The sequence below is a fragment of the Papio anubis genome, chromosome Y (assembly GCF_008728515.1).
Source record: "Papio anubis isolate 15944 chromosome Y, Panubis1.0, whole genome shotgun sequence".
Lineage (NCBI taxonomy): Eukaryota > Metazoa > Chordata > Mammalia > Primates > Cercopithecidae > Papio > Papio anubis.
In genome coordinates this window covers 3,999,643-4,026,810 of record NC_044997.1, presented here as the reverse complement: position 1 = coordinate 4,026,810, position 27,168 = coordinate 3,999,643, and the positions used below count along the sequence as shown (strand labels likewise).

At 39.2% G+C, this 27,168-nt stretch overlaps 1 protein-coding gene across 1 annotated transcript in view; it reads right to left on the bottom strand.

The window, feature by feature from the left end:
- LOC110740399 (neuroligin 4 X-linked) overlaps positions 1–27,168 on the bottom strand; it is a 313,633-nt gene that overhangs the window by 216,581 nt on the left and 69,884 nt on the right. The window contains exon 4 of the mRNA XM_031661095.1: positions 22,721–23,303. Within this exon, the coding sequence (XP_031516955.1) occupies positions 22,721–23,192 (472 nt within the window). The 5' untranslated portion in view covers positions 23,193–23,303. The remainder of the gene's footprint in view (positions 1–22,720; positions 23,304–27,168) is intronic.

Below are 27,168 nucleotides of genomic sequence, written 5' to 3'. Positions count from 1 at the left end.
ATTCAGGGATTCAAATTCTTCCTGGTTTAGTCTTGGGAGACTGTAACTATCCAGGAAATTATCCATTTCTTCAAGGTTTTTCAGTTTATTTGCGTAGAGGTGTTTATAGTATTCTCTGAAGGTAGTTTGTATTTCTGTGGGGTGGGTGGTGATATCCCCTAATCCCTTTTTATTGCATCTATTAGATTCTTCTCTCTTTTCTTCTTTATTAGTCTTGCTAGTGGTCTATCAATTTTACTGATTGTTTCAAAAAATCAGCTCCTGGATTCAATGACTTTTTGGAGGGTTTTTTGTGTCTCTATCTCCTTCAGTTGTGCTCTGATCTTAGTAATTTCTTGCCTTCTGCTAGCTTTTGAATGTGTTTGCTCTCATTTCTCTAGTTCTTTTAATTGTGATGTTATGGGGTCAATTTTAGATCTTTCCAGCTTTCTCTCGTGGGCATTTAGTGCTATAAATTTCTCTCTACACATTGCTTTAAATGTGTCCCAGAGATTCTGGTTTGTTGTATCTTTGTTCTCACTGGTTTCAAAGAACATATTTATTTCTGCCTTCATTTCATTATGTACCCAGTAGTCATTCAGGAGCAGGTTGTTCAGTTTCCATGTAGTTGAGCGGTTTTGATTGAGTTTCTTAGTCCTGAGTTCTAGTTTGATTGCACTGTGGTCTGAGAGAGAGTTTGTTATAATTTCTGTTCTTGTACATTTGCTGAGGAGTGCTTTACTTCCAATTACGTGGTCAATTTTGGAGTAAGTACGATGTGGTGCTGAGAAGAATGTATATTCTGTTGATTTGGGGTGGAGAGTTCTATAGATGTCTATTAGGTCTGCTTGCTGCAGAGATGAGTTCAATTCCTGGATATCCTTGTTAACTTTCTGTCTTGTTGATCTGTCTAATGTTGACAGTGGAGTGTTGAAGTCTCCCATTATTATTGTATGGGAGTCTAAGTCTCTTTGTAAGTCTCTAAGGACTTGCTTTATGAATCTGGGTGCTCCTGTATTGGGTGCATATATATTTAGGATAGTTAGCTCTTCCTGTTGAATTGATCCCTTTACCATTATGTAATGGCCTTCTTTGTCTCTTTTGATCTTTGATGGTTTAAAGTCTGTTTTATCAGAGACTAGGATTGCAACCCCTGCTTTTTTTTGTTCTCCATTTGCTTGGTAAATCTTCCTCCATCCCTTTATTTTGAGCCTATGTATGTCTCTGCGTGTGAGATGGGTCTCCTGAATACAGCATACTGATGGGTCTTGACTCTTTATCCAGTTTGCCAGTCTGTGTCTTTTAATTGGAGCATTTAGTCCATTTACATTTAAGGTTAAGATTGTTATGTGTGAACTTGATCCTGCCATTATGATATTAACTGGTTATTTTGCTCGTTAGTTGATGCAGTTTCTTCCTAGCCTCGATGGTCTTTACATTTTGGCATGTTTTTGCAATGGCTGGTACCGGTTGTTCCTTTCCATGTTGAGTGCTTCCTTCAGGGTCTCTTGTAAGGCAGGCCTAGTGGTGACAAAATCTCTAAGCATTTGCTTATCTGTAAAGGATTTTATTTCTCCTTCACTTATGAAACTTAGTTTGGCTGGATATGAAATTCTGGGTTTAAAATTCTTTTCTTTAAGAATGTTGAATATTGGCCCCCACTCTCTTCTGGCTTGTAGAGTTTCTGCCGAGAGATCTGCTGTGAGTCTGATGGGCTTCCCTTTGTAGGTAACCCGACCTTTCTCTCTGGCTGCCCTTAAGATTTTTTCCTTCATTTCAACTTTGGTGAATCTGGCAATTATGTGTCTTGGACTTGCTCTTCTCGACGAGTATCTTTGTGGCGTTCTCTGTATTTCCTGGATTTGAATGTTGGCCTGCCCTACTAGGTTGGGGAAGTTCTCCTGGATGATATCCTGAAGAGTGTTTTCCAACTTGGTTCCATTTTCCCCCTCACTTTCAGGCACCCCAATCAGACGTAGATTTGGTCTTTTTACATAATCCCATACTTCTTGCAGGCTTTGTTCATTTCTTTTTCTTCTTTTTTCTTTTGGTTTCTCTTCTCACTTCATTTCATTCATTTGATCCTCAATCGCTGATACTCTTTCTTCCAGTTGATCGAGTCGGTTACTGAAGCTTGTGCATTTGTCACGTATTTCTCGTGTCATGGTTTTCATCTCTTTCATTTCGGTTATGACCTTCTCTGCATTAATTACTCTAGCCGTCAATTCTTCCACTTTTTTTTCAAGATTTTTAGTTTCTTTGCGCTGGGTACGTAATTCCTCCTTTAGCTCTGAGAAATTTGATGGACTGAAGCCTTCTTCTCTTATCTCGTTAAAGTCATTCTCCGTCCAGCTTTGATCCATTGCTGGCGATGAGCTGCGCTCCTTTGCCGGGGGAGATGTGCTCTTATTTTTTGAATTTCCAGCTTTTCTGCCCTGCTTTTTCCCCATCTTTGTGGTTTTATCTGCCTCTGGTCTTTGATGATGGTGATGTACTGATGGGGTTTTGGTGTAGGTGTCCTTCCTGTTTGATAGTTTTCCTTCTAACAGTCAGGACCCTCAGCTGTAGGTCTGTTGGAGATTGCTTGAGGTCTACTCCAGACCCTGTTTACCTGGGTATCACCAGCAGAGGCTGCAGAAGATAGAATATTTCTGAACAGCGAGTGTACCTGTCTGATTCTTGCTTTGGAAGCTTCCTCTCAGGGGTGTACTCCACCCTGTGAGTTGTGGGGTGTCAGACTGCCCCTAGTGGGGGATGTCTCCCAGTTAGGCTACTCAGGGGTCAGGGACCCACTTGAGCAGGCAGTCTGTCCCTTCTCAGATCTCAGCCTCCTTGTTGGGAGATCCACTGCTCTCTTCAAAGCTGTCAGACAGAGTCGTTTGCGTCTGCAGAGGTTTCTGCTGCTTTGTTGTTGTTGTTGTTGTTGTTGTGTAGCTGTGCCCTGTCCCCAGAGGTGGAGTCTACAGAGACAGGCAGGTTTCTTGATCTGCTGTGAGCTCCACCCAGTTGGAGCTTCCCAGCAGCTTTGTTTACCTACTTAAGCCTCAGCAATGGCGGGCGCCCCTCCCCCAGCCTTGCTGCTGCCTTGCAGGTAGATCACAGACTGCTGTGCTGGCAATGAGGGAGGCTCCATGGGCATGGGACCCTCCCGGCCAGGTGTGGGATATGATCTCCTGGTGTGCCTGTTTGCTTAAAGCGCAATATTGGGGTGGGAGTTACCCGATTTTCCAGGTGTTGTGTGTCTCAGTTCCCCTGGCTAGGAAAAGGGATTCCCTTCCCCCTTGTGCTTCCCAGGTGAGGCGATGCCTGGCCCTGCTTCACCTCTCGCTGGTCGGGCTGCAGCAGCTGACCAGCACTGATGGTCTGGCACTCCCCAGTGAGATGAACCCCGTACCTCAGTTGAAAATGCAGAAATCACCGGTCTTCTGTGTCGCTGGCGCTGGGAGTTGGAGACTGGAGCTGTTCCTATTTGGCCATCTTGCTCCGCCCCCTCTAATTAAATAAATATTATTTAATTTTTTGAGATGAAGTCTCCCTCTGTTGCCCAGGCTAGACTGCAGTGGTGTCATCTTGGCTTACTGCAACTTCCGCCTCTCAAGGTCAAGCAATTTTCCTGCCTCAAGTCTCCTGAGTAGCTGGGATTACAGGCATGTACCACCACGCCCAGCTAATTTTTGTATTTTTAGTAGACATGGGGTTTCGGCATTTTAGTCAGGCTGCCCTCGATCTGCCCGCCTCAGTCGGCGAAAGTGCTGAGATTACAGGCATGAGCCACCGCGCCCAGGGGCTTTTATTTTTAATACTATGTGCTTTAATTTTTTCCTATTAAAACTCTGTTGCTAGTAGCATTCATTGTTTCATGCATTCACAATAAATCATTGCAAGCCCACTTTCCTGCCTCTTCTATAAAACTGGCAACAATGATGTTAATTGTGCAGGAAAAATATAACTGTAAATCATCTCTCTTTTCCAGCAGGATGAAGGTAACCAATGTAAAGTAATAAATTGAATATTGTTTATTTTGCCCATATTTGGCCAGAGGCCATTGTTTTAAAAGCACAAAATTACAGCCCACTTTCTTCAATTAGGCATTGTTCTTTGGCTCCTGAATCTAACCAAGAACATGTAAGATGTATCCCAAATCCCACAGTAATGACAACTGATTAATTTTCTTAACAGTAATGGAAGGTTTTCTTTTCATGATGCATTATTTATATTATTCATATATGTGGACATTTTTGTGCCAACTATATATAAAGGAACGAAATATTTCTTTTTGATAGTTTCCTCTCACTATAATTATGGCATAGTGGAAGAAACACTGTTCGTCACTTTCTAATGGTTACAGCTAAATTCCACTTTGTATTCCAATAAATAGTAAACAGATGTTCTTCATAAGATGTAAAGATGATATTTTATTTTTAAATATACCTATGGATACTTTTTTAGAGTCTTGACATGACAGTCAATTTCAGAATACTGATAAAAAAATATTTTGCAGCCTGACTTAGGAAGCAGAACCAAACCCAAACTTTATCTACCAATAGGCTTATTCATGCATTAAGAAAACAGAAATTGAGACAAATGTCTCCTATCTTCCCTGCATATGTTACATATGTATCTGTTACTCTCCCCTTCTTTAAATGTCCCATGTCTTGATAAATTAGCATGGCATATTAATCATCTGATAAACTAATCCAATGGTCAACTTGTTCCATACCTAATCCATTCTCACTTCTTTGATGGGTCTTAGAAATGAGATGGCCATTCGCTAAATACATAATTCTTCGGTGGTAAGAAATTCAGGTGGTGTGCCAAGATGATGTAGAGGCCAACCACCCTTCTGCAAAACAAATCAAATTATACCCTCTAGATGTCTACCTAGCCCGAACTGGGCAAGTTAACAAATAACTATTAGTCTCAGTAATTAATCTCAAAATGCAAATCAGAGCTTGTCACTTTTCTGTTTAAAAATGTTCCTTCATGGGACTCCAGCTGCCAGCATGGTAATTACCAAACAGAATCAATGAGATAATACATGCACACCAACTTCTGTAGCTTTGGGGCACTTTGGGGATGGTTAAGAACTGTGAATTGTAGGACTTGTCCATTTTCCCTGTCCCATTGGCACTCCATTGCAATTTTGTACCAATATATCTGCAAAGACATTTGTTCAATTGCTCCACATTCTTCAGTGTTCCTCTAGCACAGTTTTTTTCAGATTCTCTTTCCTATAGACTTCTATAGTCTACCACATGCTGTCTCTACCTCAGTACTGTTCACATTAGGGGCCAGATCATTGTGTGGGGTGGAGGCTGTCCTATACAGCGGTTCCAAAATTGCTCTTAGTTAAGAATGTCTGTTCTGCCTGATAACATTCTTCTAAGTCTTCAAAATGCCCTTGGATATCTCCACCAACATTAGGCTCATCTGAGAGCTCCAGGTAGAGTCGACTGCCCTGTTTTCCTCCAACAACTTGAATTCATCCCTCCTTTATTCATCCTTGCCCCAGCACAGCATTGTTGCTCACTGTAGGTCCCCAATTCCTCAAGGCAGCCATTCAGACATGTGGATGAGCAGCTAGCACATTTGACTCACTGAGTGATAAGCAGATGCTGTGAATTCTCCTAAGATAGTAAAAATGCAGAGAGAAGGGCATTCATTGTGTCAAAAGCAGCAGCTGCATTTTGAATATGGTAAGTTTGAAATGTCTCTAAGGTTGTTTTGTTTGTATGGAGACTGGGGGAGAAACAGAGATTGAGATGTAGAAACAGATTATCACCACAATTATTACTATTATCACCAAAACTATCATCACAATAATTGTTATCTTCATTGCTGTCATCATGACCATCACCATCGTCATCAGCAGCAGCAGCTCCATCATTAGGTCATAATCACTGTAACTTTCACTATACTCATCACCATCACTACCATCACCATCATCATCATCATATCACCATCACCTTCACCATCCTCATCACCAATATCATCAAAATCGCCCTCACTTTTACCATCCTCATCAACCATATTATCATCATCATCACAATCATCACCATCCTCCTCATCATCATAATCATCTAGTAGTAGTAGTGTATAATTGTGTATATTTTTCATCGTTTGATTGGTTGTGTTCTTTGGGTGCTGGGTTGATAGTGTTTTGTTTAAACGGATTTGATTTTAAAGATCTACGACTAATAATTCCTTTTTGTCCATCTGTTAATTAATTCAATACGGAAATACTTTGCAACTATTTCGTCTCAGAGGTTACTTCAGGAAGTTATCTTGCATAAACCATATAAGCAATGGTCTTAAAAAAAGCCTTTTATCATTTTTTTTTTCCTAATTGGTTTTTAATGGTGGAAAGGATAATCTGTTTATATTTGGTTTAAAAAATATTTCAGGGCCAGGCATGGTGGCTCATGCCTGTAATCCCAGCATTTTTGGTGGCCGAGGTGGGTGGATCACAAGGTCAGGAGATCAAGACCATCCTGGCTAACACGGTGAAACCCTGTCTCTACTAAAAAAAATACAAAAAAATTAGCGAGGTGTGGTGGCGGGCATCTGTAATCCCAGCTACTCGGGAGTCTAAGACAGGAGAATGGCATGAACCCAGGAGGCGGAGCTTGCAGTGAGCTGAGATCAGGCCAGTGCCCTCCAGCCAGGGCAACAGAGCTTTTTTTTTGTTTTTGTGTTTGTTTGTTTTTTGAGATTCCATCTCAAAATTGATATATACATGTATATATCCACAATGGATATATACATGTAAAATTTTTGCCATCAATACCACCTACAAGGCCACTACAGTTCAAATTGTTAAGACCTATCCTCAGACTTTGTGAGTAACTGGAAGGCTGGATAGAGCCCAGGAATCTGCATTTGGAAAAATTCATAGCCAGTTTGAGAACCATTGCTGTATATCACGGAACTTCTGTACTCTTCTATTTATGTCTACATGGTAATTTAGAAAATCTCCATGTGACTTCAGGAAGCTAGTCCTTTACATCAGGGGTCAGAACACTTTTTAAAATAAAGGGTAAGATTGTATATATTGTAGGCTTTGCAGGTCACATAGTCTCCTTTGCAACTACTCAACTTTGCCTTTGTAGTGTGAAAACAGTAACAGATACTACGTAAATAAATGGGTGTATTTGTGTTCCATTAAACTCTTTGGCAAAAACAGACAGAGAGTGTGATTGATTTAGTCTATGGGCTATGCTGTCCACCCTTGCTTCCCATTTCTAAAAGGAGATCAGACCCCCTTTTAGATAAATAACTGTCATGGTTGAGCTTCTCAGTTTTCGTTAGAGCATATATATCAATATATTCTCTCTAGCTCCACTGGTGACTGAAGGATGTGCTCTGAAATTCACTGACCATACAGAGACTACACTTCAGACATTTCAGGCTTCAAATTCACCGCCATTCAGTTTTGTAAACAACACTTAGATAAGAGAATCGATATTGTCAGGCTCTAGACTTCAGCTTTGAACACTCTCCTCCTTCTGTCTGAAATGACCTTCCTCCCAGCAATTTGGTCAGTTACTCATTCGTCAAATTTCCCCTTACTGCATTTTTACTCTCTCAGTCTGGGATACATACTCCTCCCAGGTGTTCTCATATATCCCCAGCTTTCTGCATAATTGCAATGATTATACTAAATATACTAAATTATACTAAATTATACAACTAAATTCCAGTTAGTTGTGCAGTTTCCCCTATATAATATAGCTTGCAAGGAAAGTGATAGGATGACATTTAGCAAAGTGGCCTGAAAATTAGAACAGGCTCAATAAATATTCACTGAGTGAATAAATGAATAAACTATATGTTTGCTAATGCCTGGGGCCCTTATGGAAGCAAACATTAACAAACAACCCAGTGACACTTAATGTAATTAAGGATATAGTGGTGCCTCCTTGGACTTACAAGGTTGCACAAGAATTGAAGACGAGGTTTTATCACCAGCTTGAGAACTCATTCACAGCATAATCTCACAAAGAAGTCCACTGCAGAAAAAGCAGAAAGAGCAGAAAAAGGAGGCTAAGTACGACCTCCTTTGCTTTTTGCAGAATTTCTTGAGAAAAAACTGGAAGTTCTTTTATCAGCCATTTGCCTAATGTTCTACAATGAAACTCTTTCCAAATTTCCACTGTGCTAAAGGCTTAGACTGAAATTTGTCCAAATTCATTTTCATGTTCACCAGACTAACTCCCCAAACTGGCTTATTCTTCAGTAAACCCAGCCTTCCAGTTAGAACTCTTAAAAGAGATGCCAGGCACAGCATATTACACCCAGTGCAAAAGAGCCTAATTCATTTGAAGTCATATTTCCCATCTCACTTTAAATCTCAGGCTATCTCTAATTTGCCACCAGCTGACAGCTTCCAAACCCAGGAGTGTCCCAGGAGGATGACTCCCAACCTAGAACTGCCTGTATAACATTATAATAGAAATATCCTCATCTGTTCCTGTCATTTTATTTCTATATGTCACTAAAAGATACAGCTGTTTACAAACCAACAACAGCAACTAATACACAAGTTTTCTCGTTTCTGAATATCCAAGTTCTTTTTAGGTGAAAAAAATATATATCCTAGGTAAGATTTTTCCCCCAAGCTAGTCTCTTCCATGAAGCACCCATGCCTTTCTTTCTTCTTTGGGAGTATTTGTAGTATGAGCAATGACAATGAACATTAATGAGTTTTGCTTGCCCAGCATTCAGTTTTCCTCTGGGGAGCAATCTTATTGGGGAGCAATCTTACTTGCATCTATCTAGAGCCTACTGGACCCACCCAATCTCTTCCCAACTCTGGGAAGAGATTCTAAGTGTCTATTCAATCTAAGTTTCAATCTAAGTGTTTCTTTCAATCTAAGTGTCTCTTTTCACTGGATACAGACATTGGTTGGTATGCAACTAAAATTAGGCCAATATGCATAGTTCCCAGGCCAATATGCTTCTCTGAGAAAACAGTGACATACTAGGAAATGCTGTTGACTGCCTACCATCACACAAAGGCAGCGTCTCTGAGAAAGCCAAAAGAAGAAACATGGCACCAAAGTGCCAGGTTCCTAACGGCAATGATTAGACCACAGGACAATATTTTCTAAACTAAATGTACTGCTAGTAAAGGGAGTCTGAAAAATCTCTTCTTTTCCCTTAAGTCAATTTAACCAAAATTTCTTTCACTTGCCAACTAACTGTTCCTAAGGTTGCAAAATCTCAAAATATATATCCCTCCAATAAATACATGATATGTATGTAGAAGCTGGGTTACAATCTGTCTAACTTTTGAAATCCATGTCTTTTTTTAGACAGAAGATTTTTCTTTGTCTCCCAGGCACACAGCTGCAGTGAACTATGATTGCAGTGGTGCTATCATAGCTCACTGCAGCCTCAACCTCCTGGCCTCAAGCAATTCTACCACCTGAGCCTCCCAAGTAGCTGTGATTACAGGTGCAAATTACTGTACTCAGCTGAAATCCACTTTTTGCATATTATGCCACAGTTATTGACTACTTTCTAATAAGTAATCACAAATTTAACAGCTTCAAACAATGAATTTACTTTATCAAAGTTTTTGCTTATCAGGAATCCAGGCACTAGCTCAGTTGGATCCACTGCTTCAAAGTCTCTTACTGATGAAAATGTTGGCCTGAGCTGGGGTCTCATTTTAAAGCTGAAAGAGGAAGATTCACTTACAGGCTTGTTTGCAGGGTTCAATGCCCTAGGGAATGCTGGACTGAATGCCTCTGTTCCTTGCCAGCTGTTGTACAGAGGCAGTTATCAGTTTCTTGACACGTGTACCTGTTCAACATGGTTGCTCGTTTCATCAAAGCATGGAAACCAAGAACGCAACAGAAAGGGTATGCCAGCAAGATAATTTATATGCTTATATAACATAATTATGGAAGTAGTGTTCCATTATCTCTATCATATTCCATGAGATAGAAGCAAATCTTATTTCCTCCCTACACTTAAAGAGGAGGGAGTTACACAAAGGCAGTGTCTTTTACTTGGTAAAATGTCAGCCTTGGGAGACTGGAATTCAAGACTTACTTCCCTAGTGGACAGAGGAAATAGGACACAGCCTAAAGGTTAAAAATGTGTCAGAAGAGCTTTCCACAGACAGAGCAATGGGTACTGAGAGAGTATTTTAGGAACCAGAAATGCAGACTCTTCTGGCTTCTGGCATTCTTAGGCAACATATGTACGCAGAATATATCTAATCCAGACTGCATGCATTTCTGGGGTTTTGTAACTAATTACCACAAACTTGGTGACTGGAAACAACAAAAATCTATAGTCTCTCACTGTTCTGGGGCAAAGTCCAAAATTAAGATGATTCCTTCTAGAGGCTCTGAAGAAAAATCTATTTCATGCTTTTGACTTGGATTGTGCTTCATGCTTCCAACTTGCATTGTGCTTCATGCTTCATGCTTCTGCTCTTAGTTCCTGGTAGTTTCCAACAGTGCTCCCTAGCTTAGGGATGAATCACTTCAATCTTTACTTCCATCCTCACATGGTGTTTTCCTCATTTCTGTCTTTGTTGTTGTGTCTCTTCATCTTAATTTTTTTTTGATATAACAGTTTTTATTTTAAAATACCAATATTTAGGTGACAACAGCAAATACAAACTCTGTCAACTATTTAACTTCCCATGAAAAAGTTTAGATGTCAACTTAGATGGGTGAGGTGAGGGGACACATGATTTTTCAAAATACTTTTGGGGGGCACATGTGCAAAATACTTTGTGGATCACTGCTTTAAAACACTATTTCTCCAACTGCATTGAGGAACGACTTACAGAATCACCTTGAAAGGGTGGTCAACTTTTTAAAAATGCAGATTCCTGGGCTCCATCCCCAAAATGGGTTATTAGGTTTGGGGTGGACTCCGAATAAATCAATTTTCAACATGTACTCCAGGTGGCTTTCATGAAAACCATTTAGAAAGCACTACTTAAAAAAATAAAAAAATAAAAACTAGCATTTTACAGTATTGTAGCAAAGGTTGAAGAGGGAAAAAACCTCATATACATTTCTGGACTGAGGATACAACTGATATAAAAGCTAAACAGGAGCCAGAGCTCACATAGCAGCACTCGTGGAGGAGCCTAAAAACAGGAAAAGGTCACTAGGGAAGGAAGGTACTTTCCCCAAATTCCTAACATGGTCAAAGGATAGAACCAGAAAGGAAGGGCCCAGGCAGCCTAAGCCTACACTGTGGGCTCTCCACTGTGGTTGCACTTTGGGAGAAAACAGAAGAAAGTTCTTTTCCATCTTGAACCAGTCTGAGGGAAGTCCATGTTTAGGAGGGTCAACCATCACACCAAAATAAAACATGCCCTAACATAACCTGATTGCAAAGTAGGTGACAGAGTATGCTTTAGGAAGCACTGCTGGAGGAGGCCAGAGGGTACTTGCCATGAAAAAGCCCTTGGGACATTCTGACAACACTGTTGGGATGGTTGAGGCATCTGTTTCCTTTTGGTCCTACCGTTGGCTTAAAGTGTAGTCTCAGAGCACTTGTCTTCTGCCTGCTCTCTGGGTGGGGCTTGCCAGTATCTATTCTCTCTTCCTAGGATCACAGAAAAGCTGAAGCTTCCTGGCAAGCGTTTCACCTCCACAGGCTTTACTTCACACTTCTCACTGTCAATGCCAAAAGGCCACCCTGCTCCCTCGGCAACAAGCAAAGTGCATTGGTTGGCTTGGAGACATTCTGTGACCTCAGTGTGCAGCTTGGGGTTTCAAACCTTTCGAGTTCTAGTAAATTTCTAGTATTATATTTAATATACCAAATCGCCTCTGATAAAACAAAACAGTCAAAAGTGTAAAGTGCAAAGATCCCTGTAGAATGTGCAGTGGTGTAATTTGTTCTCATTATTATCTGATTTAACTCAAAATTAAATAATTCGTTAACATTTTAATATTCTTGAGAAAGCTGAAGTTTTTTTAGGCTTAATTTTCTATTTTTAAATTTAAACATTTTAGAAACATGCAAAGTATAACTTGATTTCACTGATTTCATACTAGCTATCTGAATTAATATATCTCAAATATAAAATTATGAAAGGATTTTGTTACATTAGAAATTTTTGGGAGCCTGAAAGCTTTTGTGTTAATGATTTAAATACCAGGTCATAAAAAGTATTTTTGAATTTGGTAAGAACAAAGCCTCATGTTCTTTGATTTAACCTTATTGTGTAGTCTGCTAAGAAGAAAAAAATATGCATTACAATACATTTGGATGGAACTGCACTTATGAATCCTGCAATGTCACAATGTAACTATGTAAAAAATACTAAAGTGAGTACTTTACATGTTAAATTACAACATCATTGCACGTTGTCCTCCTCCAGTTTTGTCATAGTTTTATCTCTCCTTTCTCCCCAGTTTTGCATCTTTTATGTCTCTGTGCAGCTAAAGAAGCAATAAACAAGAACCTCAGTTTTAGGAAACATAGCATTTCCCCACTGCACAACCACGTGTTTACACTCTGTATATTCATCGCAAGACTGAATGAAAATCTTTCTGTCAAGGATCCTCCATAGAACACATCCACGTTTGGCCAGGTGTGGTAGTTCACACCTGTAATCCCAGCACTTTGGGAGGCTGAGGTGGGTGGATCGCCTGAGGTCAGGAGTTCGAGACCAGCCAGGCCAACATGGTGAAACCCCATCTCTACAAAAAATACAAAAATTAGCACGGTGTAGTGGCAGGTGCCTGTAGTCACAGTTACTCAGGAGGCTGAGGCAGGAGAATCACTTGAACCCAGGAGATGGAGGTTGCAGTGAGCCGAGATCATGACATTGCACTCCAGGCATCAAGAGTGAGACTCTGTCTCAAAAAAAAAAAAAAAGGAAAAGAAAGAAAAGAAAAGAAAACATCAACTTTCATGTTTGCCGCCATTGTCTTTTCCCTGAAATGCTAAAGCAGTCGCTGAAGATTTTGTGCCTTGTATGGAATGTTGGTTTAATTGGGTCACATATAAATGGGACTTTCACATTCACTTTTCTAGCAGTGGGTTTAGGGGTTAGATCTCCCCGTATACCCACTTACACTCACCTAAGGCCTTGTCTATGCTAATTGCAAATAATGACTTATTTATTAATAATTTTTAAGTAAGCTACCTAAAATGTCTCTAAAGATAACAAGTAATGGAAAAGAGACAAAAACATCCAAAGAATATACTCTGGGAGTAGGAGATCAATAATATCATTAGCCTAACTGGAGGCCAAAGTCCATATGTGACAGGTAGATAAGATGTTAGGCGAATAGTAGATGTTCCCTTGTTGAGTTAATGATTATATCATAAAAGACAGAGAGGGGAGTAGAACGTAGCTAAAGATAAACTTTTTAAGAAAAAAAAAGGGAGTATTCATGAACCTGGAATTTTCATATCTTGTTGAAACCCACCCAAAGATCTCCTTTGCCTGAGACAAATCAATGCCTGCTGTGTTCTTTCTTTCTGATGGCAACAGGGACTTTCCCAAAGACAAACCTGAGGAGTGTGCAGACAACTTGCACAGAGGACCAAGAGGATATCTGGCTTGAAGGAAACTTTGAGATGTTTGGGGTTTTAGGGAGGAAGAGGCTGTAGAGTGGTTTACATGTTTTATTAGTTGGCATTTCCAAGAAAACTGTAACAAATTTGATCTTAAATGAATTACGGATACTTTTCCTATGGGTTTCCTTCAACACCATTCACGCACACATAGACACACACACACACACACACACACAAATACAAACAAACACACATAGACCACAGACCACATACCAATGCTTGCCTTCACCATTAAAAGTCATCATCAGATATGTAAAATCTAACAGGGAAATGTTTTTCCTTTCCTTTTTTTTTAAGATACAAGGTCTCATGTGTCACCCAGGCTGGAGTGCCCATTGTGGTCTTGGCTCACTGCAGCCTTGATCTCCTATCCTCAAGTGATCCTACCACCTCAGCCCCCCAAGTAGCTAGGACTACAGGCCAGTGCCACCATGTGCAGCTATTTTTTTTTTTTTTTTTTTGGTAGGGACAGGGTTTTGTCATGTTGCCCAGGCTGGCCTAAACTCCTGAGCTCAAGCAATCCGCCCACCAAGGCTCCCAAAGTACTGGGATTATAGGACCAAGCCACCACTTTCTAATTTGTAGAAACCTGGACCTGCTTCTCTGAATCTCAATACAGAACGTTAGATTGAAATAATAAGGTGGAGACTACACTGTCTCATCTTTGTTGTATTTTACCAGTAGCTATTCCACAGATATGTCACTCCTTCGGAGTCTTTCTCTCTGATTCCCTTGCCTTAAACTGACTATGTGATTTAGGAGGGTCTAATTTACTTATTGAGCACAGACGTTTTGATCTCACAAACTCTCTGTGACTCTGAAATCTGGAGCTCACAACTACTCAATTTCTTTTTGTTTTCACTGCAGTTTGGCTGTGATTGCACCAAGGAAAGAGATGCTTAAATATAAAGAGAAAATGTTAAACTGAGTCATTATGTAAACAGCCTGGTTTAGGAAAACCAAAAAACAAACTAGGAAGGTAGGACCTACTCTCAACAAGGGTTTCCAGTACTTCATTCAGGCAAGGAATCTTGCAATGAAAGATAAAGTCGTAGGATTAACATTCAATTAATATGACATTAAAGTTCCAAGACTACACTAATCTTTTCTCTTTTATAATTATTTCCTATATAGTTGTTTGCTCCCAAATCACTGTGATTCTAAATAAAAAATCAGAGGATTGATAATCATATTACTCTTATTTTTAATAGTTGATGACACTAAATATTTAAAAGGTTAAATGGATTGGTTAGGCCAGGCATGGTCGCTCACACCTGTAATCCCAGCACTTTGGGAAGCCGAGGTGGGCAGATCACCTGAGGTCAGAATTTCGAGACAAGTCTGGCCAACACAGTGAAACCCCATCTCTACTAAAAATACAAAAATTTGCTGGGCGTGGTGGCAGATGCCTGTAGTCCCAGCTACACAGGAGGCAGGAGAATCTCTTGAACCTGAGAGATGGAGGTTGTGGACATTGCACCACACTGCACTCCAACTTGGGCAACAGAGCAAAACTATGTCTCCAAAATAAAAAATAAATAAACAATAAATAGCTTGGCTAAAATACTATGGAAAATAAATAACAGTATTTAAATCAGCAATATTAAATGACAAAAATTAGGCTACAACATCTTAGGAAGCAAGACTCCACAAATAAATAATGAGCTAATTGTTTTAAATGGTCAAATATTCCAATGGACTAGGCACACCTAAAGTTTCTATCTCTGACAATTTCTAAGAAAAAAATTCTTATGACATGCAGTATGTGAAAATTTGATTATATATTCTAGGTAATCTGTTCAAATTATGACAAGAATCAAAATTGCAATTTGAATTGAATTAGAATTCACATACTGGAAAATTATGTATGTGATGGAAAATGTTCTTCATTAGGAGAAGCTATTTCTTAATTATTCAAACAGGCACAATTCATACAACCAAATAGTAGTATTCAAAACACACATAATTTCCAAGCACAGATTACCTGTGCTTTCAAAAAATACTAAATACTTTTCAGTTAATCTGTGTCAGGGAGACCCTTATTTAATAATCTTTCATAATTATCTTTACTGTCAAGCTATGTCTACACAATGTCAAACATCCAACTACCAGATGAAAATTGGAGTAATTTAGTAATTGTCACCAATTGTATGTTGATGTTGATTGGTTAAAACATCGCTCTCACTCTGTTAACATAGTTTTCATTTTTCACCTAGATTTTGTGACTATATGCATACAGTTGGACTTTGTGTGTCTAGACAACAAGAGAAAGAAAACTAATTTCTCTTTAATCTCACACACGAAGAGTAGTTTTATTGCCATTTGACGGTTTCAGATAATTTTCCAAAAAGTTATTCTAATCCTTTCATGGTGATTAATTTATCTAATTCACATATGCTCAAAATCCATTTGATAACAGGAGCTCAAAAAGAGTAAAGTTACAAATAAAGCAGAATGATAATAATGGGCTCTTTTAACAAAAATGTTACTCTTCTTGAAATTCCCATTTGTTAAAACCACAGTAGAAACCACCAGAAATGACAGGCTGTTGGTCTTATTTCTTAAGCTTACCACTCCATTACAATAAACTGTTATGTCACAGATGATCAACATTTATTATGCCTGGATTACCATTCATTCCAGACACATTATACACATGTTATTTCACTGAAATTTTCAAGTTCTGTTTTCTATTATTAGTGATGTTGCACTAATATCAGATTACAGGTGCTTGTGTGTGCTGGATACTAAGCATTCTATATGGATTAAAACTTTAAACCTCTCAGCTGCCTCTATTTTAGACATGAGGCCACTGTGGCCCATGCAAGCTGAGTCACTTGCCCATAATGATTGATCTGCCAAGGGAATAAACTGTCATTCCAATTCCAGCAAACACGTTTGGCTGGAGGAGTAAACAAAGTGTACGTTCAAAAGGTCAGAGAACCATTTTGCCCAGAAGTGACCACAGCTTAAGTTGTAGCCAGAAGGAGTGGAGTGCTCAGAAGATTTTGTCAGGAGTGTTTGTAAGTAGGAAAATACAAAATGTAAAGCTGCAGCCACCATCACAAGTGAAACTCTATGGAGACAGATGAGGAAATAACAATTGAGGTACTTCGTTATAAGTCATTCAAAGCCATCTCCTCTGGAAAGCTGTTATAGCTGTCTGAAAAAAAAGAAAAATTAAATGACCCTTTATTACTTTCCTGTGTCAAAACAATGTATCTTTTGAATATGCTATTTAGGACAATTTACCATGGGACTATATTAACCTGATGCAAAATGTCAAATTTGCAGAATGTCCCTGAGTGTGGTGGCTCATGTCTGTAATCCCAGAATTCTGGAGTCTGAGATGGTAGGATCACTTGAGGCTAGGATCTCCAGACCAGCCTGGGCAACATGGGAAGGCTGCAACTCTTTAAAAAATATAAAAACTTGCCGGTCATGGTGGCTGAAAATTGTAATGCAAATCTAATAGGGGATTTTTTTTTTCATTGTTTCTTTGTGGATCACTTGAGGTCAGGAGTTTGAGACCAGCCTGACTAACATGGTGAAACCCCATCTCTACAAAAACTAGCTGGGCATGGTGGTGCATGCCTGTAATCCCAGCTACTCAGGAGGCTGAGGCAGGAGAATCACTTCATCATGGAAGGCAGAGGTTGCTGTGAGTAGAGATCACACCATCGCACTCCTGCCTGGACAACAAGAGCAAAACTCCTTCTAAAAAAAAAAAAAAAAAAAAAAAAAATATATATATATATATATATATATATATATATATTCCACCATTTTCTAATTTGCGGGAACCTGGACATGACATGCTTCTTCTCTGAAGCTTAATATAGTACCAGTCTGTAGTCCCAGACACTCAGGAGGTTGAAGTGGTAGAATCACTGTGCCTAGGAGTTTGAGGCTGCAGTGAGCTATGACTGTGCCACTGCACTATAGCCTGGGCAACAGTGCAAGATCCAGCTCAGAGACAAAGTAACTATCACTCAAATTTTAGAAGGGAAATTTTTAAAATATCTGGCAAATATCTGCCCTAAAAGAATAATCTATATAGTCTCCTTGGCATTCTTGAGGAAGGCAAAAACTCTAAGTGCCCAAGAGTGTTTTCAACTAGAAATTATTGGAAGTAGAATCTCAGAATGGAGATGGGGTCAGAAGGCTAGAAACCTAACAACTTCAGTGACTCTGAACTTTGTTTTCAGAGTAATACTTCATTATGAATTTCAAATAATATCACAAATCTCCACAAACTTAATAAGCTTGGAACAATACACATTTACTCTTTTATAGTTTCTTCAGAGTTTCTTCTACAGAGCAAAGGTTTCTTTCAAAGGTAGAGTTTCTTCCACGGGTCACAGTTTCTTCCATGGGGATAGAATCAAGGTGTCAGCAGGGCTGTTGGGCTCCTTTCTGGAAGCTCTAAGGAAGAATCAGTTTCCTTATCTCTTCTAGCTTCTAAAGGCTGTTGCCTACATTCCTTGATCCTGGCTCTCATACTCAAAGCCAGCAATGTCCAGGTATCACTTTCACACACTGTGTTACTCTACTCCAACTCTAATCTCCTTTTGAGCCACACAGGAGGGTCTCTGTTAATATACTGTGCTCAATCAGATAACCAAGGATAATTCTCTCTATTGGAAGGTCTGCTGATTAGGAAACAGAATTCCATCTACAATCTTAGTCACCTTTGCCATTTGAAGTAAATATTTAAAGCAGAATATTGAAGAAGTCAGGTGCCATGCCTAGTAACCTATTCCCAGGTTCCAGGAATGAGGGGTGAAGGCAGGAGGGAGGCCATGCACATCTCTCAAGGACCATGATTCTTCTGCCTATAAGTACCTATCTCTCAAAATTAGAAATGCTTGTATCTCTTGTAATCTCAGTCTCTAAGGCTTGCCTGACATATAAATGTTCCTCAAAAACATTTTGGACAGGGAAGTGAAGTAGTGCCTGCTCATTCCAGACACCTTGTGGTGAGAACTGTCCTTCTCCCCCTGCCAACTTGTATACCCAAGAGAAGCCTAGTTTTATCTCTTCTTACTCTTGAACCAAATGAGCCAATCAAAAGTAGACCCAGGGATTTTTACTATGGAATTATGGAACTTTGTCCCTCACTGGTGGTATTGAGAAAAACAAAATACATCTAATGAAAACTGCAGAGAACCCATTTACATGCCATGTAAAGCAAGTCTATTTCCAGAAAGAAGCAAAGAAACAGACATAAGATTGATGATGTCCTTAGATTCATTGCTTCCAGGTGACTCCAAAGTCTATCTGCATATCTGCCATTCTCCCAATCTGATTTCTCAACTTTTGCAGTAAGTTTGGATATCTCACAACCCTTCTAATAAATTTCGATTTTTCCCTCAATGCCAGATTGAGGCTAGGTTATTTTCTATCAGCTGGATACAATCCAACACCCCTTGACTAATGCAGAAATGCTGGAAAAGTGTGTAAGACTTCCTGAAAAGATGGGAGATACTCAAGGATGAAAATCATGCTATAAATTATATCTTGAATTAGATCCAGTGCTGTCTATAAGAGAAGTGAATTCATTTCTTGTGTGTGAAAACAGTAGCAAAACTATTTGACTTTCTAGTTTCTTTCCCTGTTGTTCATCTGCCACCCTTTCATCGTAAGTAGCTTGTCCACCCCACAAATTGCCATGGTCAGCAGCTCTGGATAACATAAAAACATTTATGGTTCCAGTCCAACGGCTTCTGCCAGTAATCCCAGAATGAGAGAGCACTTGAGCCCAAGACCAGCCAGAGCAACATAGCGACACCCTATTTCTACAGAATAATAAAATGAAATATATTAGCCAGGTGTGGCGGAGTGTATCGGTAGTCCCAGCTACTCAGAAAGCTGAGATGGAAGAATTCTCTGAGCCCAGGAAGTCAAGACTACAGTGAGCTATGATTGCACTACTGCACTTCAGCCTGGGTGACAGAATGAGACCCTGTCTCTAAAAAAAAAAATAAATAATAAATAAAAGAGCTTTTATGGTATGGCACTGATGGAAACAGCATATGGTAAAGCAGAGCTTCTGTTACCATGCCACACTTAACACCTAAGTAGTAGTAACAGCAACGATTGGCATGTAGCTGCTTAACATAGATTTGTGTGTTCTAATGTTCCATTCATCAGATGCTAACAGATGAATCCCTTCTATAGCCCAAATATTCTTCAGGACACACTTCAAAAATTTACAGCTTCCATCCAGATTTCCTCAAAACAAAACTTGTCCCTGAACTGTCACAGAACTTTCTTCGTTCCTTCACTAGGATGCTATGGCTTATTATCTACCTCTCTGTTTACTAACTATCCAAATTTCTGCAGGTCAATGTCCATGTCATGTCTGTTTACATTTCATCACAAAGCTCCAAGTTTCACTGAATAGGTGCTAAATCAATAATCGTGGCATGTTTACTTAAGTAATAGAATTCAAAGTCTCAGGTTTCATCCTGGGGAAAAAGATGACACAGACACCTTGCATTCAATCATCTGCTCTTTTTAAAATATCTTCCTTTTTCAATTATATTGCTAGAAAAAAAAAAGAATTCAATGTCTCTAGAAATTATAATGGCATTTGCTGTTATCCTACAATGGAAGAGACAATGACAGTGACTTTCTTTTCTGTTTTTCTTTTTTTGAGACAGTGTCTCACTATGCAATGAAGACTAGAGTGCAGTGGTATAATCTTGAGTCACTGAAACCTCCCTCTGCCCCTCAGGTTCAAGCAATTCCCCTGCCTCAGCCTCCTGAGTAGCACGGATTACAGGCATGAACCACCACACCCAACTAATTTTGTGTACTTTTAGCAAAGAAGAGGTTTCAGCATATTGGCCAGGCTAGTCAGAAACTCCTGACCTCAAGTGATCCACCCACCTCAGCCTCCTAAACATTAGAGGTATTAGCCACCTCGCTTGGGCAATAATGACTTTCATTTATATTTTTCTTTATATTTCCCAGTGTTTTTAGTCCCATGATGAAGAATGGAAGGGCTCCTTGCACCTGAAATCTTTCGAGAATAAGACCTTAAGATGTATGTCCAGGGATACAGAGAAAAAGTACAGGTGTAGGTCACTCAGGAAGTAGTTCCTTCGCTCTGTCCATTCCTCAAGGCAACCTGGACTTGCTTATGGCTTTTTCTCCTCCAAGTTTTATATTTAATACAACATCTTGTCTGAGCAAGTACTTCTAAATGTGTCTTTTTATTTTTCCCTTACTTTTTAACCTCACTTCTAACAATACCAAAGGTTCTCATTAAAATCCTGAAGTGTTTCCATAGATTGCCTTTCTGTGTTCAGTCTCCTTGGTGATCAAGAGAAATCTCAAATTGTAGTGCCATCCGCTCATGTATGAACTGACATAAACTTAGTATGTGAGACTGGAACTTCTCAGCTTGACTTTCACAACTTATGTTTAATCAAGCTACCAAGCCATATTCTGCATTGCTTCCTCAAAAGACCCCCTTCTTTTTCTCTGGTTCTTTCTCTCTGTCTCTCTGACACATGTAGACACAAACACACACTTTCTCTCTCTCAAACACACACACACACACACACACACACACACACACACACACACACAGAACATGCAGATTCGGTCTCCAACTGTTCCTTGTCAACAACGTCCCATGTGTCCCACTAGAGCTTCTGACTGGCTGGACTGATATTGATCTTATTTGAGCACCTATCAAAAGGTTAAATATGTAATTTAAGTTAATTAATTAACCTGTCATCTAGACAGCAAAGAGAAATTTATAATCTATAAAATTTAAATAAAGAAATTGGTAAGGTATAGCTAATTACAAATATAGAAATTTGTAAGTAGGTATGAAGACTCAAGACTAAACTTAGTAGATCATGATGACAATTTCAATGAAAAGACTCACCTTCAGCAAGACCTGATTTATTTTAAAGGGAATTGTAAAAAATACTGCTTTCTAAAGAAAAATAATTTATGTTTCATAAAACTATTGTACTACAAAGAAATTGCCAAAACTTTTTCTCATCCAAGTTATTTCTTAAATTTAAAGATAAATACTTACCTGAAATAAAGTCCCATTTTTGCATTTTTAAATATATCTACACATTTTATGAAAGCAAAAATGTAGAAATTTTAGCAGATCTGATCAAGGCAGAAAGACAAAGCTAAGCAAAAAAAGTCGAGATTCTGAGTGGTCAGAGCAGAATTCTGAATTCCAAATAATAATATTACTATCTATCCTGCTAAATAAAAGCACTGATATGAATTGAGATACTGCCTAAGAGAAAGTCTTTGGAGAGAATCAGTATGATGCCAACATTTCAATATGTTGTTGTGAATGCAGAGTTCATTCACTTAGTGAATGACCCATAATTAAACTTCAGTTGACTATTCTTCCTAGGAAATCTGAATTTGAAAACTATATACACATAAAGCTGTTCATGTTTTATTAGCATTGGGTTAACATATTAAATGTTATTGTGTTTACAGACTTTCATTGGTGTTTTATAGAAAAAAGAGGAAATTTTTAAAAACACAAACACATTAGTCTCTAATGTAGCTAGAATCATCTGACTATATTTTATCATTTGATTGTAGTGGGTACTGGAAAAAAACAAAGTGCAAATTTACATTAAGAAAATGGATTCTAAACAATGAAATACAACCATTGTATGAACTACCTCTTGCTTATATATTTAAAAAAAAATAAAGTTTTTCTTTGAAAACTCAAGGTGCTAATATCTCAAGTCATTATGGCATAAAGAACTATTTTCTCTATCTTTCAGTTTGTAAACTAGAACATGAGAGTGTCCTTAATTCTATTATTTTTCTACAGATTCATTCCTTTACAGATGATTCAGGTATAACATGCAACAATATATACTCATATTAATTTTCATCTGCAAATAAAACTATAAAACATTAATTAGGCAATATATGAAAATAATTAAAGTCGCTATTGATAGTTTTGTCCATCCAGTAGATGGTCCCATATATACAAGTGGAACACAGGGTAAGCTGCTGCAAGAACCGCATTTGGAATATGAAAAATAAATTAAAATAAAATAAACAGGTTATAGAAAAGATCATGCATGAGACATTATACAACCCTCCTGGCAAATGTCTCTACACCCTGTGCAAGAGGCATTGTTTTCTGTTCCAATGAGGTACTCACCATCTTCGGTGGGCACGTAAATGTTTAAGTAAAGGCAGTCTTCATTTTGATCTTGAACATAGGTCATCAAAGTATCCAAATTGAGGGTAAACCAGATGGGCAGCATGTCATGCAATAAGAATCTCTCATCCAGGTGCTGAGGGCACACAGCAGCAAACTGAGTAGCATTTCGGATGCCAGTCCAGGAGGACGGGGATTCTGGGGGCTGAAACCGCCTCTCCCCAGTGGGGGGTGAGGCATAGGGGACCCCTAAGTACTGCTCCACTGGACCCAAGATCTCACTGGGTAACGGTGTTTTCAGGCCCCTGATTTTGCCATAATTTGTGTTGACAACTGGATACTGTGCTTGGCTGTCAATGAGGGTGAACTTGATGGCAAGAGCAGTTATCCAAAAGAGGACATTGGAGTTTAACGTGACACAGACAGAGGTGAAAAACAAAGGGAGCCATAGCAGTCCCTGGGGCCGTGACATGGTTCAAATCCACATCCACATCCGAAGCTGTATCAGTGAAGTGGCTCCAAGGAAACAAAGTTCAGAGGCGAGCCTGCAAAGAGACAAGGTTTTCAAAAACTCCAATGCAACCTAAAGGAGTAAGAAAGCAGACAAGAATAATGAAGCCACACAATGACCACCTAGAACACTGGCTGGCTCTTCCATGAAACCCTCAACATCTCTCTATGAAATTCCTATTCATTTGTATAGGGATGTGTATAGTGCCATCTCCATATAGTCAGAAATAGCAAAAACATCACTTGTCTTTATTTTTTAATTTTTTTTGGAGATGGTATCTTGCTATATTGCCAAAGCTGCAGGGCAGTGATGCTGTCACAGCTCACTGCAGCCTCCAACTCCTGGGCTAAAGCCATCCTCCGACCTCAGCCTCCTGAGTAGCTGGGACTACAAGCATGCACCAGTATGTCCAGGAGATTCATTGGATTTTTTTGTAGACATAGGTGTCCCTATGTTATCCAGGCTGGCCTAAAGAGATCCTCATCAATCAAACTTTCAAAGTGTTGGGATTATAGGCGTGAGTCACCATGCCTAGTGTCTATCACTTTTCTTAATTCAGGCTGTACATCCTATCACCAGGAACAATGCCTGACATTTAGAAAACACTCAGCACGTCTGTGTTGAATGAACAAACAGATGTTCAAGAATTATACAGGTTATGCAGGTGATAATAAGGACATCTACCAATTTCACTATTGTTTACCAGATTGGTTATCAATACTTGGGTACTCCCAAAATAACTTTTTATCAAATGTTTAAGGCAACTTTCACTTTTTCCTAAGGGGATATGCCTGCAGATCTAAAAGTTTTCAAGTAGGAGTAAAACAGAAGCATCCATTCAGGCCAATTCATCATCATGATTTGGAGATTTATCATGCCACTAGGGGAAAATCACCAAATAAATGAGTACAGTCTTTGGACACGAATTTTCCTTGTTCTAGTCAAGTTCATATATATATATTTATGCTACATATTTCACTGTTTTGAATCTCAGTTTCTTGGAAAAAAGAACTGTACAAGATGGTGCATTTCAAGTACATGCTGCAGTGCTGGTTTCTTGAAGACTTCTATCACAATTGAAAGTGTTGATGCAATTATCCTGACTTTCCAGTAAGCCACTGCATGCCTGAGAGGGTATCGTCATCACCCTGTAGCCCATTTAAACAAGCTGAGGCTACATTTAAGTTACGTACTCACTGAACCTGGAGTCAACTTTTAAAGGTTCACCACCTCAATTTGTCTCTACATGAATAATATGACTATCCCTAGAGAAATCGCTGCTCCTGTGACAATAAAAGAATGCTGTCCAGCAGTGGACAGTATGTTAAATGATCTTCTAGGGACAGAAAACATTTCACTAGGTGTCACAAGAAGGGTGCATTTAGAGTGTTCGTCATCTCAAAGTATGCAAATGTGTTTCCGAGGAATTTGTGGGTTATTCAGAGCATTTACATCGGAAATAGTTATCCATTTCATTTAAGTAATCAGTTGAACAGAATACATCACATGGCTTGTTTTATAATGAAACATATTGGAACTGGATCTATCACAGAATAATAATAACTTGGGGGGAAATTCCATAGTACATGACATCCTGGGAAAAGTTCACCAGAGTTGGATGAAAATGCACTGAAAATCTGGATTGTAACTTTGAAAGTGACAAGTAGCATCTCACCACATGACTGATTCAAGTGTTTGCTTCTATCTCTGAATTCTACTGTAGACAACATTTGGATGTCTGCCATACAGCAATCCCATTTCTGAATAATTAAGAGACAGACAAGAAAAACAAAGAGGTGATGTTGTGTTTGGTTGATTCTTTCCTGAAAGATTTTTAACTAGAGGTAGCTGCTACTTTCAGAGCCTTCCCCAAGAGAACAGGTGAAATCATCAACTTTTTTTTTTTAACCTTTATTTTGGCTTCAGGGGTAGCTGTGTAAGTTTGCCATACAGGTAAACTTTTGTCACAGGGGTCAGTTGTACTGATTATTTCATCACCCAGGTACCAGGCCTAGTACCCAATAAATATTTTTCCTAATCCTCTACCTCCTCCCACCGCCCACCCTCCAATATGCTGCTTTTTCTATTGTTTCCTTCTTTGTGTTCATGAGTTCTCATCTTTAGCTCCCACTTGTAAGTGGGAATATGCAGTATGTGGTTTACTTTTCCTGCATTAGTTTGCTAAGGATAATAGTCTCTGCTTCCATCCATGTTCCTGCAAAGGACATAATCTCGTTCTTTTTTATTACTACATAGTATTCTATGGTATATATGAACCATATTTTCTTTATCCAGTCTACCACTGATGGGCCTTTAGGTTGATTCCATGTCTTTGCTATTGTGAGCAGTGAGGTCATTAACTTGTAATTCAGATAAACCTGTATCCTGGGATGCTATCTGTGTGAACCAAGGGAAGCAAGCCAACCTCTGTAGACTGCTTAAAAAGGTAAAATAGTGTGTTCCACCTGCTTCATGAAATTGTGCAGAGCAGGAAGGGAGCACATATAGGCAAAGGCTGAAGAGCACAGAAGATACCGTCAATGTAGACAACATGCTGCCACGTTCAATACAGACCTGCCAGAAAGACTTCTGGGTGCAGGGACACAAGTTGCTATTAGCTTATTGTTAGTATCAAAAAGGATGGCCGCAGGTCATTGAAATTCTTTAGGCCTCACCTTACCAATCTACTCTTTGGCATTTTACATACTATCTAATTTAATCCCACATAGTTGTAAATAATTTGGTATTACACACTATCCCAGGTTGGGATTAAATGAGATAGTATGTAACCTCAAAGTATTGCACAGTCACTGAAACAGATAGCTCAAGTGGAATTCAGTGGGAAGTTGTGTTCCCAGGTTTATAAAGTCAGTTTCATAAGGAATTCTAGCCCATGCCTTAAATTCTCAAACTCTATGTGAGTGAGACTATGAGTCACATATTTGTTATACCTGACCCAGCTGTATGGTCAAATCCCTTCCCTATCTAAATCTATAACCCACAAGGTCCTGATGGGTAGTAAATGATTATAAACTAGCAGCACACAAAGAAGATAGACCCAAGGGCACCTGTACACTTCCTAAATCTAAGTTAGGCATTCACAATATTCCTAGGTTGAGAGCTATCTTTTTTTATTCCCTCATTTTTTGAAATTTAGCAAATTTGCAAAAAAATTGCTATAATCTGAAGTCCAGCATTGCAGCATATCAGCACAAATGACAATATGAACCACATGATTCTTTGTTGTGGAGATGCTGCCTCTACATTGTACGGTATTTTGCAGCATCCCCAGTTTCTATTCACTAGATGATGGTGGCACCTCCTACCCAGTTTTAACTATGGAAAATGTCTTTGGACAGTGATAAATGACCCCTGGTGGTCAAAACCACCCACAAGTGAGCATTACTGGTCTAAGCCATGAAGCATAAAATGATAGTGACCGTGCAAGTGATTAAGTATCTGTAGGTACATTTAGAGAATATAATTAGTGCTGCCAGGTATGTGTGTGTGTGTATGTGTATGAGAGTGTGTGAAAATACACTAAGATGGAAGATTAGGGAGGATCTGGTGGTATGACCAAATATGAACAGCTCTGTTCTGCAGTTTCCAGTGAGAAAATCAGAAAGCAGGTGATTTCTGCATTTCCAACTGAGGTACTCAGTTCATCTCATTGGAACCGGTTAGATAGTGGATGCATCCCACGGAGGGTGAGCAGAAGCAGAATGGGGTACTGACTCACCCTGGAAGTGCAAGAGGTCAGGTACCTCCCTCCCCAGCAAAGGGAAACCGTGAGGGACTGTGATATGCAGCCCAGATACTACAGTTTTCCCACGGTTTTTGCAACCCACAGACCAGGAAATTCCCTCAGTGCCTATATCACCAAGGCCCTTGGTTTCAAGCACAAAACTGGTCAGCCATTTGGGCCAACACCAAGCTA